Below are 13,596 nucleotides of genomic sequence, written 5' to 3'. Positions count from 1 at the left end.
GCGTCTTGTTTCAATCCCAACAAGGTTTACTAATTACTACTCAGTAACAACATTGGTTGGGAGCATGTTTGGCCTTAAATATGGTGGTTGATTTTTTTCATCTCATTTTCTTGAATCTTGATGAATCCAGGACATCTCCAAACATGTCCTAACCATCAACCCCATTTGTGTTTTTTAGTCCGACTATGGCAGGAACGACGCCTGCTGATGACGGATGACTTTAGACGCCATTTTAAGGTATCTACAATGAACAAACATCCTATTTTATTCATGTGTAAAACTGTGGCCCTAAAATGCTACTTGCCCCAACTCTAGGACGTTAAAAAAAAAACAAAGCTGCTGTGGTATATTTGTTCTTCCAATTGAGAAAAAAAAATGGTACTATTAGTCATAAATAGGATTAGTTGAAGTGAGACCCCTCCATTTTTGATGAAGCTCATCAATGGCTAAGTAAATGCTTTAAACTCTGCCAATCTGTAAAAAAACATTCAACTCATTTCTGCTGCAGATGAGAAATAGTTGGGGGCATAATAGCAGAAAGTTGGAGCCTTTCCAACACACATCTACCTTCTGCTTAGAAATTTAAGTCTATTTTCATTTTCTCTTTGACTATAAATGTAACGGTGTGTGTGGATTTATTGGCTGCAAAATCATACCAACACCTGCTCTTTTGATTAGCAACTATAGGCATTGATGAGAGGAGTACTGCAGTTATATTCTGTATGTCTCTTGCTCGAAACCGGGCTGTCAAGAACCGGACCTAAAAAACCTGGAAAATAAACGAGATGGGTAGACGGGGCTAGAGAGATTTATGTACATGTAACCTACACATAGTGAAAGTTAATAAAGAGGGTTCTGATGGCAGTTAGCTCTTTTTAATGGCAATTTAATTGCTTCTTCGAACAGTATATGTTGGCAACAATTGCAGCCTTGAATTAGTGAAGCCTATTAGACACACTATGGTTGCAAATATTTACTCTAATTTTCAATCTGCCAGCAAACTTCTTGTGATCTTTTCACCTATATATAATTAATACATTCCTCTCCTGCTTGGGATTTTTAATCCCTCATTTCCTACCCCACCACTCTCCTCTTTATTACAATTCATTTCTCCCTCTCTGTCTCTCTCAATTGCATTTCATTACACTCCACTTCTGTTAGTAATAACTTATAGTAGTAGTAGTAGTAGTCATTAAAGCAAACCTGTCCTGTTTTTCCTATAAATAGCCCAAACCATCCATGAAAGTCACATCACAAAATCAAGGCTAATCCAATTTTGGAGCAAATTCTTGTAATCCTGTTCCATTAGAATGAGCTACAAAGACAAAAGCCCGAAGCTGGAGCTGAAACTCAACTTGTCCCCGACCCGGAGGCAAGTGGGGTCCCCCCACGAGTCGGTTTCCCCACAGAGCTCATGCGTCTCCCGGGAGATGAGCCCGGATGGGGAGGCGAGCAGCCCCGAGAGCAGCAGCAACATGATGGTGGTGGGGTGCCCACGCTGCTTGATGTATGTGATGCTGCTTGAAGATGATCCCAAATGCCCCAAATGCAAGAGCACTGTTTTGCTTGACTTCGTGCATGAAGACAAGGCCAGAGAGTTCAAGAAGTGATTAGCTTTTATTGCGGCATGTTTACGATTTCATTTTCTGTTTTTTTTTTTTTTTTTTTTTTTTTTTTTGTTTCAATGTTTTATTTTATTTCCGTTTCTACATTGCTTGGATTTTTGTCAAGAAACAATTTCTCAAAGTGCGTTGAATGTGATGTGGTGCAGTTGCAACGAACATCGTAGGCTATAATTGTGAGGCATAAATATATTTATGTGAGTGTGATTTAAAGTTGCTATTTTCACATGCTTCTTGGAAGCAAGCAAATATAGCCTATTATTAAATGAAGTTGTTAGACTATAATCAAGATTTTTATTGAATCTGGATGCCATATTTACCGTTGGACATTATACGGAGTAATTGTTTATTAAAGAAAAGTAGATTCAATAAAGTGAGGAGATTAATGTAGCATGCTCTAAGTAAATACGGCTGTTAATAAAATTCAATGGGGTGTTTTATTTTTATCTACAACTAGTATATTTATTTGCAATATTTAAGAAAAACCATAAATTCGCACAACAAAAGCCACGTTGGAATGTGATTACAATATTATTTGGCGTTTACTGATACGGAGTAGCATATATAGCTCCATAGTAAAATTTTGCCGAAGACTTCTAGTTTAAAAATAAAAAATAATTATACAAGAAAAAAACTTAAATAAGCTTTCTCTCATCGACTTCAAAAAGAATTCAAAGATGTTATTCTTATAATTAAAAGTGACTGTTATTATAAATTAAAATGGTTATTATTTTTATGAATAAAGTCATTCCTATAGTGAAATTAAATTATTGTTGTTCTATAAATTACTATTGTTTTAAAATAATTGGTTAAAGAATAATGGATCAGACCGAATTTGGTCTGCGCACTATCACATTAGTGGTATGATTTGAAAAGAAAATGGCAATGCCATGTCAGCATATATTTCATACTACTACTATCATAGATCTTGCATAATGACATGGCGGCAAAAGTCTTATCCTATCTATCATCACCTAACAATTCAATGAGGCTACGCAACCTGGCTCCAAAAATTTTAATGATATTTATGATTCTTGTTGTTAATTGTTTTTTCTAGAAAAAAATTACTCCAATAGTCTCTATTAAATGTCTCAAATTTCTTTATTTAAATGGTTCCTAATAAATATTTCATTTCTATATTTATGTTTTTAAAGTGGTGGATCCACTAACTTATTCTCACTCACATTTTATTATAAAATTAAGAGTAAAGGTCAAAATTGGTCCTGAACATATGGTCATTTTACCTTTTTGGTCCTAAACATTATCTTTTGAATTTTTTGGTCCTGAACATATGAGAATTTGATCATTTTGGTCCTCTGTTAGCTTTTCCGTTAAAAACTAACGGTCAACGGATTTAAATCCGATTTTTACCAATTTAAGTTTTAATTTTGTTTTTTAACTCCTTAATTAAAAACCCTAACTATTATTAAAAATATTCTTTTAAATCTTTTAAAAATCTTTTTAAATCCTTAACTAAAAATATTTTAAATAATTCTGTTTTACGTTTCTTATTTTTCACATCGCGTCTTCTTCTTCCTTCTCTTCGCGACGAGGGTTTCTTCCACCTTTCATCTTCTTCCTTCTCTTCCGCTCATCTTCCATCTTCTCCCTCTCAAACCCTAGTTATGGAGCGAACGACTTTGAGCAAAGGGTCCGGCGCGAGTGGCGGCGGTCAACGTGACCTTCGATTCCGGTACGAGTATTGCAATTGCAGTCGACTTGCTTCCCTCCGTATCGTCTAAAGCCATGAAAAACCTACAAGGGGGAAGCTCTACTTTGTTTGTGAGAAAAAAGAGTGCACTTTTTTCAAGTGGTGCTCACCAATCGAACCAATTGAAGAAGACGATGCTGTGGAATCATTGCCCACACTGGCAGAGACGGATGGTGACAGTTTAGGCTTGATTTTGGCATCGATCGATGACAATAAACAGGCCATACAGAAATTAGCTAGTGTTGTGAAGTATGGATTTAGTTTCTTGGTTATTGTGATGTTGGCTTGTATTTTGATGTTGAAGTAATGTATGTATTTTGGCATGAATGTGGAGTGGAATCATGGTGTAAAAGCTTTATTTGGCATCAATGGATTTAGTAATGTTTGAATATCTTGGCAGTAAGGATTTTTTGGCTGTAATGTATGGATTTTTGGCAGTAAGGTATGCATTTGGTAGTCTTTGGCATGAATGTGGAGTGAAGTAATCTATGGATTTTGGCAGAAATCTGAAATGCTATGTAATCTCAAATTTGAAATGTGTTTTCTTTGAAATGGAAGCTACAATTTACACAAAAAAATTGAACTTATCATTGGATAGATGCATTACAAATCTCCTCAAACAGATTGATCTCGATTTGGAGTTGATGATCGACCTTCTCATTCTCTCGTCTAGGTTCTGGCTTCTCATTCTCTCGTCTAAGTTCTGGCTTCATGACGCTTGTTGATGCCACAACGGTTTCCAAACGTTTACTCGGACGTCGATCGATATCGCCCGGTTTCCTTAACTTTTTCATTATCTTCTCAATGTTGCCTTCGATAGTTTATTGGAGTTATACATTTGGAATGAGAACTAGAGAGATGGGTGTGATTATTTTGCTTCATTGTAAATATGTTTGTCCTATAAGTAGTTGAATTCCTTTAGAATTAAATGGGGACAACAACCATTCATAAATGGGACAACAACCAAAGAACTTGGTCCATACCTTGTGAATATCAAGTGCTACGTCTCGGCAACAGAATTGGCTCTGCTTTTCCTGTCGCAGATTCTTAAATTCACATCAAAGTGCTTCTACTTGGGGCTGCTTACTGATACCAATTAATGTGGTGTACAGTACATTAGATCTTATATTAGTGTGTCGGAATAAGTGAGGATCTAATGATGTATTATCAAACTATTTCTTCAAACTTGGAATCTGTAATCAGCCAACAAACTTGCAGTGCATGTATCCCCAAGTTCAAGGCAATGAAAAAGACAGATGCTGATACTTTATCATTGTTTCATAAAAATATCAATTGCAAAAGCTATAATTGTTGCATAAAAAAATATTAGAGCGTAGTTGGATCACATGTCTTATTAAAATATCTTAAGAATGACAACAATAATCATAAATGAAACACAAACCATAATCATAAATGAAATGTACAAGGCTTCACAATGAAATGCACCATACTATTCATGAATTCCCACAAAAAGGCTGTGAATTCCAACAAACCAATGGGCACTACCCACACCACAAAGTTACACAATTCATGAATATGCTAAGGACCAATATGCACTTCCCAAACCAAAACACAATAAGCTAACAGTTTATAAACCCCACAAACCAATGGGCACTGCCCAAACCAAAAAGTTACACAATTCGCTAATGTTCAGGACCAATATGCACTTTCCATACCCAAAAAACTAAAACCACACTACTGTTTATGACTTCTTCACAGTAGATGAACTGCCTTGGTTGTCACCCATCACCGAGGATGAGGCTGGATTGGCAAACATGTTAGCTATGGTACTTGGACAGCGTGCCCTATTGTGACCGGGTTGGCGACACAATGCGCATTTTTGCTTTTCACTAGATCGCTTGCGCTTCTTCCCTGCATTTATAAAATACAATTAGCCATTGAAATATAGGCTGCGAAAACTATATTAAAGGTTTAGAAATATGTTGCAAATCTAAATCAATGTACGTTAGCATTGAGCATACGGTATTGATTATGCACTACTTTGACTTACCAAATGGTGCGGGTTTTTCGTAACCCAATAAGCCTGGTATATTGGGTAGTGGTGATTAGTATCTAGCGGTGCTAGGATTGCTATTATGTTGAATCGTGCGCGAGGTGAGTCTCGTTTGATAACATCATCAAGAGAAGCTTGAAATAAGGTTTTATTATTTGGAACCTAGCTAGTTGGAGTTTAATTACTCTATGAATAATAAATAAGATTTTTTTGCTGAGTCCTCTCTTGGAATAAATAAGATATTAATTAATTAAGTCCATAGCAGACAATAATTAATTAATGGATGTTTCTATCTTAAGTGCGGGAAATAAATATAAAGTATTGGAAACCCGAAGTACTTGTAATTTCGAATTTGGATGGGGAGTGCAGTATTACTTCTGTAGTGGCTGCTCGTAATATTCCAATTTTAAGCTTATATTAAATTGGGTTTAATTTAATTAGTAAAAAGCTAATTGGAGGAGCCCATATCCAAAGCCTTCCATAGATCCCTGTCTGGGCCCAATATGTGACTTATTATAAATAGGAGAATAAAGGAAACAAAAAATACACTTGTTTTTTTTCTCAAAATTTTCGGCCCTCTCTAATCCTAGGAGGGGTCGAATTTTTCTCCTCCGTGGGAAAGGATTTATGTCTTCTCTATTTAAGTCCTAGTGCGCTGGTGAGATCGCCCACCACGATATCGAGTTCACGGTCAGGGAACCGATCGGAAGATCCGTGGTTTTGTACTAAAGATCTTCACGAGGAGAAGGCGCTAGCTATCTTCGATTCTTTGAAGAATCATCAAGGTATAATGGCTAAACCCTAGAACAGCATGTTTTAGATTTCATTTAATTTAAAGCATGTGATTATTTGAGTTATGAGCATGATACGTGAGATGATTACGCGAATAGAATTTGTCTAAATAATCCGCTAAATAGATCTGATTATTATGTAATTGATTTATGAATGCGCTTCCGCTGCCAACCCCTTCAGGGTCGACAACACAACCGTACTTCCCGGGTTGCTCCTTAAAATCTCAGCCCTATAGTCGTGCAATCTCCTATATTGTCGCACCAAGTCCACCTCAACTAGCTTTCGTGCTTGCTGCATAGCCCGCTTTGCTTTTCCACAAGAAATGGTTATCTTCATATCGCAATGGAACTTCTCGATAAACTGCCCCACAGACATACTAGGAAACACCCGAATATCTTCCTTGTATTTTTTGCTTAAATACTTGGAATTCGCACATCCATGGTTAAACGACACCCCGCCACATTTGTGTTGATTGCGGAGTCTGGAAATCTGCCAAAAACCAAGTTTGTCCTTATACGAAATCTGCACAAACCATGGACATCCAGAATTCTTCTTGCTTCTAATCACCCCTCTACAGTGCGCGACGCACCGAATTTTGTCATTCTTCTTCAATCTCAATTTCTTTCCATGCAACACTCCTTGATGACGGATTAGGTCAATGAAGTCTTCCTTGCAATTGAACCGAATCCCACCTTCCCATCTGGGATCATTGAAATCGGTTGCTACCATATATCTTCTCGACACAATTTTATTGCTGTTATCATGCTCATTCTCAGCTTCGCTTGCTGAACTTGGTGACTCACTAGGGAGGTGGTCACTATCACTAGTATCACCCATGTGGACAGTTACAATCTCATCGACAACCTTCTTCCACCCTTCTACTTGAAGGGCCATGATAGCATCTTCCTCATGGTCACTAAGGTCGTAGTCACTATCGATGAAGGAAGGATCCTTGGCTGGATCATCTTCAACAATTTCATTCACTTTCCCCTTCCCCTTCGCAGAAGCCTTTGCCTTCCCCTTCTCCTTCTCCTTCTCACCACCCTTCCCAGACTCACATCCCTCAAAATCCTCTCCGACCCCAATCTCACCATCCTCAGACTCACCACCCTCCCCAGATTCACATCCCTCAAAATCTAAGTGCACTATGTCATCATACTTATCACTCATATCAACACTCACAGTACCCACACCCATATCATCTAATCCACTCACACCACCAACTTCAACCTCCTGTGTTATTTGACTTTCCACAACCTCATTTGCTTCGACAACATATACATCAACTACCTCATTTTGAACCCCAATTTCAGCCATCTCCACCGCTAAGAGGCTGTCAAACAACCTCAACAACCCGTCATCTAATCTCATCCCAGGGTTCAAGTAGTAATACTCTAACTTACTCACATCAATACCAAGTTTCTCTAAGACATCATCTACCTCCAATTTAGACCATTTATCAGGGTCACAATTGTCTATCATCTGTACCTTCCCACCAACATAGTGCTTTCCATTAGATTCCACCATCACACCGGAATAATGCAGCCTTGTTGTAAAATTTCCATATGTAGTGCAAGTAGATCAAATTAAGTACAACAAACAAACCCAAAAAACAAAATAAAATCAGAAAAATAAATACATACACACATTCCTAGTCTTCCAAATAAATAAGTAAAATATCAGCAGAAACAAGCCCAGCATTTTGAACACAGTCCAACGAAAAACTAAACTAAGGGAAAGGGAGTGAAGCCTCTGGAAAACAGAGAAGATAGATCTCTCACTGATTGTGAGTTGAGAAAATGCACCAAACTATTGTTGTATATATAGTGCTTCTGGGCAGAGCCATCATAAATGATCCTATCAAAGATTTTTTTTAAATTTTATTACTGCTATTTCACTAATTTTTCAGTCTTGTGATCATGAACCCTAAACAATTTAAAAACTAAACTAATGCTGATGTATACAAATTCAGAACCCAGAGGCAACCAGATACTGATGTGCACATAATAGGTATTCTCAAATCCTTCATCTTTTTACTTGAACCAAATATACCCTCATATCCCTCAGTTTACAAACCAAATCCTTAAGTTTAATTGTATTCAGGAATCCAAAAAACAGTTAATCTGATCCCAAAAATACATTTAACACAGAAATCACAGTAAAAAAAGGAACTGCAGCAAATAAAAAAGAAACCCAAGTATTTGACCCCACCACCAAAAAACTAAACTAAATATGTCCCCCCCGCACAAGTATTTGACCCCATCACCAAAAAAATAAGCCACACATGTTCCCCAAGCACAAGTATTTGACCTCACCACGAACTGGAAACAGAAAAAGAAAAAAACAATGCAAATCCACACCCCTATTTGGTTAAAAGCTGGGAAAGCATCCAATCCCAATAAAAATACTCCTATTCATGCGTGTGGACCACAACACACAACAAACAAAGGACCACAACAAACTACAAAACCACATGTCCCCCAAACCCACAATCTACACATTCCCTAATAAAAATCCACAACAAACAACGAAAGTTTGTGGATTTCCAAGCACATTTAATTAGATTGATTTAAAAAGTGAAATGCTTTACAAAACCAAAACAGTCGAGCCCTAATATGTATAAAACGAGACTGATTTCCAAGCACATTTGATTAAAAGTTTCACCTGCACAATAAGCAGTCGTCGGTGCCATTGGATTACGTGGTCGGGGTTGATTTTGAGGGGCAAGTGGTGGTAGCTGCCGATTTCCAGTGGGAGGAGGCGGATTTCCAGTCCGAGGAGGCGGATCCGGAGGAGCTCCATGCATGTGTAGATCCTTCTTCCTCTTCATTGTCGCGATTGCTTCGATTATCTTCGATTAGGGTTTCGCGATTGCTTCGATTAGGGTTCCGAGAAAATAGGGTTCGTGGAGAAGGATTCCGTCGTGTCTACCTTCGATTCGCCGTCGTCTGCCTGGATTCACCGTCGCCGATTGGAAGAAGAAATGATCGAAGTGAAAGCTTGAGAGAGCAAGACGTTTTGTGGTTTGAGAATGAAAAATCGTATTTTGAGTTTTACAACAATTTTTCATAATTTCTAATTTTATTTAAAAGAATATTTTTAATAATAGTTAGGGTTTTTAATTAAGGAGTTAAAAAACAGAATTAAAACTTAAATTTGGTCAAAAACGGATTTAAATCCGTTGACCGTTAGTTTTTAACGGAAAAGTTAACAGAGGACCAAAATGATCAAATTCTCATATGTTTAGGACCAAAAAATCCAAAAGATAATGTTTAGGACCAAAAAGGTAAAATGGTCATATGTTCAGGACTAATTTTGACCTTTACTCTAAAATTAATTAATAAAAATAGCGTGCACATTCCAGCAACTTTTTCAACCCACTTTTACTAACAAAGTTAAATAATTTCTTAAAATACACACCGATCAAAAATGAGACATTTAATTGGAAACAGAGATAGTAAATTAGAGCATCCGCAATAGCACGGATTAGCCAATAAGCTAGCATTAGGACTAGTCACAAACACCTTCTGCCACATCACTAGGACTTCACACAACCTGCCACATGATTAGGACTTCCAACAACCCAGTAATAGGCTAGCATTAGGACTAGCCGACGCCCTAGCCCTCCCGAGAAAAAAAACACCAAAAACAACAACAAAATGAATTGGAGAAAAAAAAACATTGAAAAAAATGAAATAGGAATATGATATTTTAGAGAGAAAAAAGACAAATATAAAAAATCGGTTAGCCGCTCTTGTCCGCGCCCTAGCTCTAGGGCGTTGGTTTTTGGTCCGTCGCGTTCGCCGAGCCCAATATCGGACAAGACGAACTCCCTAGCCGCACGTAGGTGGCTAGGGAGTCGGCTAGTCCGCTATTGCGGATGCTCTTAGAAGCACTATTAACCAACAGACTACAATTCATGTACTCGCTCTGTCCACCAATTGTAGAACCATTTTGTCTTTTTGAGTTGTCCACGAATTATAGAACCATTTACTTCGTGCGGCTAGGGAGTACGCTAGTCCGCTATTGCGGATGCTCTTAGAAACACTATTAACCAACAGACTACAATTCATGTACTCACTCTGTCCACCAATTGTAGAACCATTTTGTCTTTTTGAGTTGTCCACGAATTATAGAACCATTTACTTCATTCCACTTTATATATGTTGACCCCATATTCCACTAGCTTTTTTAACACTCATGATCTAATATTAAACTAATACTTTAAATGAGTCTCATATTCCACTAACTTTTTATTCAAAGATTGTGCCGAGTCAAAAGTAGACGGATGGAGTATTTTTCAAGACAATCTCTGTCAGGCAATTTTAATATTTTACTCGTATTACTTTTACAACAGGCAACTTTTTTTCAAGACGATATCCGTCATCGGTTTATTAACAACAGGATCAAAAACTAGGTCCGAGCAGCTTACAATATTACACATACCTAGAATAAAAAAATAAATAGCAGTATCAAGCTAAACTTATGCATACATAAAATATGAAATGTGGAAAATGTGCACCTCGCGATGCAATTAAGAATGTGACAGAAGAACAAAGCGCATACAGCCACGAACAGGCCACCAGATATACTTCTCTTGGGTCAATGGCCAAGCCAGTATATAGATAGATAGATATATACTAGGCTTCCAACCATCAAGCAGCGATCTGGCCAAACAAACTTTTGCGTATCTGCAATCAGATACAGTTGCATTAAGCCAAGAACATGCTGAATAACCTAGAATGTGAATATGGGTTAGATAGTTTAATGGTGTTAGGTAAGGGTTATATTAAGGACTCCTGCAATTAGACAAAGCTTATTTGGCAGGACTAACATGTAAAGAGTATTTTCTCATTAGGGGCATTTACATGGAGTGAAAGATGGATTTATAAAAACAATCCAAGTTATTCACTATTTATTTTGATGGATTGATTAATTTTGAACTTGTTTAACCAGTTTATCCTTCAAATACTTAATCATATACTTTATCATTCAATCATATCACTCAAAGTAAATGCCCCCTTATTGTCATATTCTTTCTTGTTATCTATGGTAATCATTTTCTACTCATTTCTTTCTTAAAACGCTTAATAGATTGAAAAAAGATGTGTTTTCTGCACATTATGCAGCAGCAGGGTTGGCCTTTATTTTAACAAACACTCTAACATTGATTCCAAAAATGATCTTTAAGATTATGAGATCAACATCCCCTCTTAACTACTTGACGTGGAATTAACAGAAAACAATAAGAGGAATACAGAATATATAGAAGACGGAACATAAAATGAGCTTAGCTTGCTAGCAGAGTATAATTCATAGTTCAAATCTGCCAGCTCCATATGGTTGGTATCATAATGAGCAGAAACAGAGAAAAGTGAACACAGAGAGCTCAGATTCGGAGGTACCTCTGGCAACTTTTTGCGGAATACAACCTCCAGTCTTGCATCAAGAGTGTTCTCAAAAACAATTTTCCCATCCCTAGAAGCCAACACCACACCTCCAGAACTGAAAATAATTATCATGCCATTGTCACTTGTCAGCAGTGTCAACTTTCCAGATCAGTCAATTCTATAATTCAGGGGGGATGGAGGGAGGGGAGATCATTTAGAAATTTGTTGTGTGTTCTCGGTCAACTCTAGCATAAGCCCATTTTGACATATTCCCATGAACAAAAGTGCACTATTATTTTGCAATTTCTATTACCAGTAGCGATCATGCTCATTCTGTTTAGAAGGGGCCGGTGGAAGATAAATTTTGTCAACAATGATCTCAGGTTGATGAACTTGTGCTTTCTCTGCATACTCTTCCTTTGCTGAATCCAAAACAGACTCAACCAATTTCACATCCTCTTTACGACAGCGCAGCAACACAGATGGTTCTTTCAGCCTCAACAAACTCTGCAGTGGAAAAAATACAATTTTGAACAATAGCAGATGAAGTTTTATTTGACAATTTTATGCCTAAGGAGATTCAGTGATATAGACGGAGTAAATAAAGGGAATATCCCAATTCGATTTACAATGACATATAAATGCAATCATGATTATGGATCACAAAAATGACTCATAGTGAAACAGAAAGCATATGTTTAAATTACTACTAATATAAGTTTGAATATGAAATTGAACAAAAAAAGCAGAATGTTCAAATATCTATAAAATTATATTCCCTATCCTGTAACTTTTCCCCAGGGGTCCATCATGCATTGTGCTAGGGCCTCATGTATACAGCTTCCTGAAATTCTTTCCGTAAGGTAACATACTAGTACAAGGAAAATCAATTCTATGGCTGGACAACCAAATCACTAGAACCCGGTAGTTTACTGAGAAATAATGTATTATGCAGAATATGCTGAACTATGAGTGCAAGATGCAAATGCCAGGAATATACAAGATCAAGATTCAGTTTGCGAAACCTGAACAATTAGATTCTTCAGGAGATTTTTATAGTTTTTCTGAACACTGCTAACACCCAGTAGTTCCTTTGATGCACTGTCCTTCATGGAATTGACTAGATCATCCTGGGCTTGGAGAACCTTAATTCGAGAAGCATTCAGTTGCATTGAGTACTCACTACAACAGTGAAGTATAAAAATTTAATCAGATGACATCCAAAATAGATCAAAACATTGTCCTCACATAAGCTCTTGATAATTCTCACTTCAAGTCTAGTCACATGAGCGGTGAGCCTCAACCAAAACATTTACAGATTAGATACTTACATGTCAATTGACATATTGATCATTCTCACTTCAAGTCTAGTCAAAATTTATATATTGTTGAGCAAGAGATTTTTTTAGGAGAAGCAAGTTTCCGACTCCAACAAAATCGGAGGGAAAAAATCATTCAGAGGACCAACACATCAACATCAGAGTATCAATGTAGATATGCCTGCTTTAGAGTATTGGGAAATTATTTAAAATTAAACAATTTCGCTTATATTTTACTCCACTAGTTCCAACAAGAGACGCAGCAAAAACAAACCAAATGCCGACAAATTCAAATGCAACCGTAAATCTCACATCTTCTTGCGCACTTGAACTTGTTTTTCCTTGCGCTCGTACTCCTGCTTGATCTTCTTCTTCTCAGCCTCCACCAATTGCAGCTTCTCGATATTGAATTCCTAAAACAGAAAGACGTTTCATCGAATCAACAAAACTCCTTATCGGAAAAACCCTAGAAACCGAAAAAATAAATCAGAACGTGTCGGAGCTCCGAGCAGGGCGTACTTCTTCGGCGGAGACGGAGATCTCGTTGGCCTTTTCGTCCGCCTCCTGGCGGATGAATCGGACCATCTGCTGGATCTGCGTGGAAACTTCGGAGTCGTTCATCTTGGGATTCGGGTCGGGCTACGATGAATCGGTTAAACTGCCTTTTTTTTCTTTTCTGGAGAGATCAAAGCGAAATGAGAGATGATATTTTGGATTTGTTGTTCCAATAGACTTGCAGGGCGGAGAA

The 13,596-nt window shown here is 37.4% G+C and overlaps 3 protein-coding genes across 3 annotated transcripts; 1 reads left to right on the top strand and 2 right to left on the bottom strand.

The window, feature by feature from the left end:
* The first annotated feature begins 1,310 nt into the window (after window positions 1-1,310).
* On the top strand, window positions 1,311-1,610 carry LOC125221218 (protein GL2-INTERACTING REPRESSOR 1-like). The gene has a single exon (XM_048123346.1). The coding sequence runs from the start codon at window positions 1,311-1,313 to the stop codon at window positions 1,608-1,610; it is 300 nt and encodes a 99-aa protein (XP_047979303.1).
* Window positions 1,611-4,841: 3,231 nt separating this feature from the next.
* Window positions 4,842-9,126, bottom strand: LOC125217757 (espin-like). The gene is made up of 2 exons (XM_048119284.1): window positions 8,804-9,126; window positions 4,842-5,205 (listed from the first exon to the last, which is right to left on the bottom strand). Exons 1-2 carry the CDS (start codon window positions 8,967-8,969, stop codon window positions 5,036-5,038), a joined length of 336 nt encoding a protein of 111 aa, XP_047975241.1. The 5' UTR covers window positions 8,970-9,126; the 3' UTR covers window positions 4,842-5,035.
* A 1,359-nt stretch (window positions 9,127-10,485) lies between these two features.
* On the bottom strand, window positions 10,486-13,596 carry LOC125218839 (V-type proton ATPase subunit E-like). Its single transcript, XM_048120615.1, has 6 exons — window positions 13,368-13,596; window positions 13,161-13,261; window positions 12,555-12,711; window positions 11,843-12,036; window positions 11,545-11,644; window positions 10,486-10,830 (listed from the first exon to the last, which is right to left on the bottom strand). The coding sequence occupies exons 1-6, from the start codon at window positions 13,467-13,469 to the stop codon at window positions 10,795-10,797; spliced, it is 690 nt and encodes a 229-aa protein (XP_047976572.1). The 5' UTR covers window positions 13,470-13,596; the 3' UTR covers window positions 10,486-10,794.

This window comes from Salvia hispanica, chromosome 4 (genome assembly GCF_023119035.1).
Source record: "Salvia hispanica cultivar TCC Black 2014 chromosome 4, UniMelb_Shisp_WGS_1.0, whole genome shotgun sequence".
Lineage (NCBI taxonomy): Eukaryota > Viridiplantae > Streptophyta > Magnoliopsida > Lamiales > Lamiaceae > Salvia > Salvia hispanica.
This window is presented reverse-complemented; position numbering and strand designations above follow the sequence as displayed.

Bases quoted from the DNA above. Each gene is read 5' to 3' on its own strand.
- LOC125221218 (XM_048123346.1), top strand. From the start codon at position 1,311: ATGAGCTACAAAGACAAAAGCCCGAAGCTGGAGCTGAAACTCAACTTG.
- LOC125217757 (XM_048119284.1), bottom strand. From the start codon at position 8,969: ATGAAGAGGAAGAAGGATCTACACATGCATGGAGCTCCTCCGGATCCG. The intron at 5,206-8,803 runs GTGAAACTTTTA...TTATAAATGCAG, and splicing joins GACGACTGCTTATTGTGCAG to GGAAGAAGCGCAAGCGATCT.
- LOC125218839 (XM_048120615.1), bottom strand. From the start codon at position 13,469: ATGAACGACTCCGAAGTTTCCACGCAGATCCAGCAGATGGTCCGATTC. The intron at 11,645-11,842 runs GTAATAGAAATT...AATTATTTTCAG, and splicing joins AATGAGCATGATCGCTACTG to TTCTGGAGGTGTGGTGTTGG. The intron at 10,831-11,544 runs GTACCTCCGAAT...ATCTGATTGCAG, and splicing joins TCCGCAAAAAGTTGCCAGAG to ATACGCAAAAGTTTGTTTGG.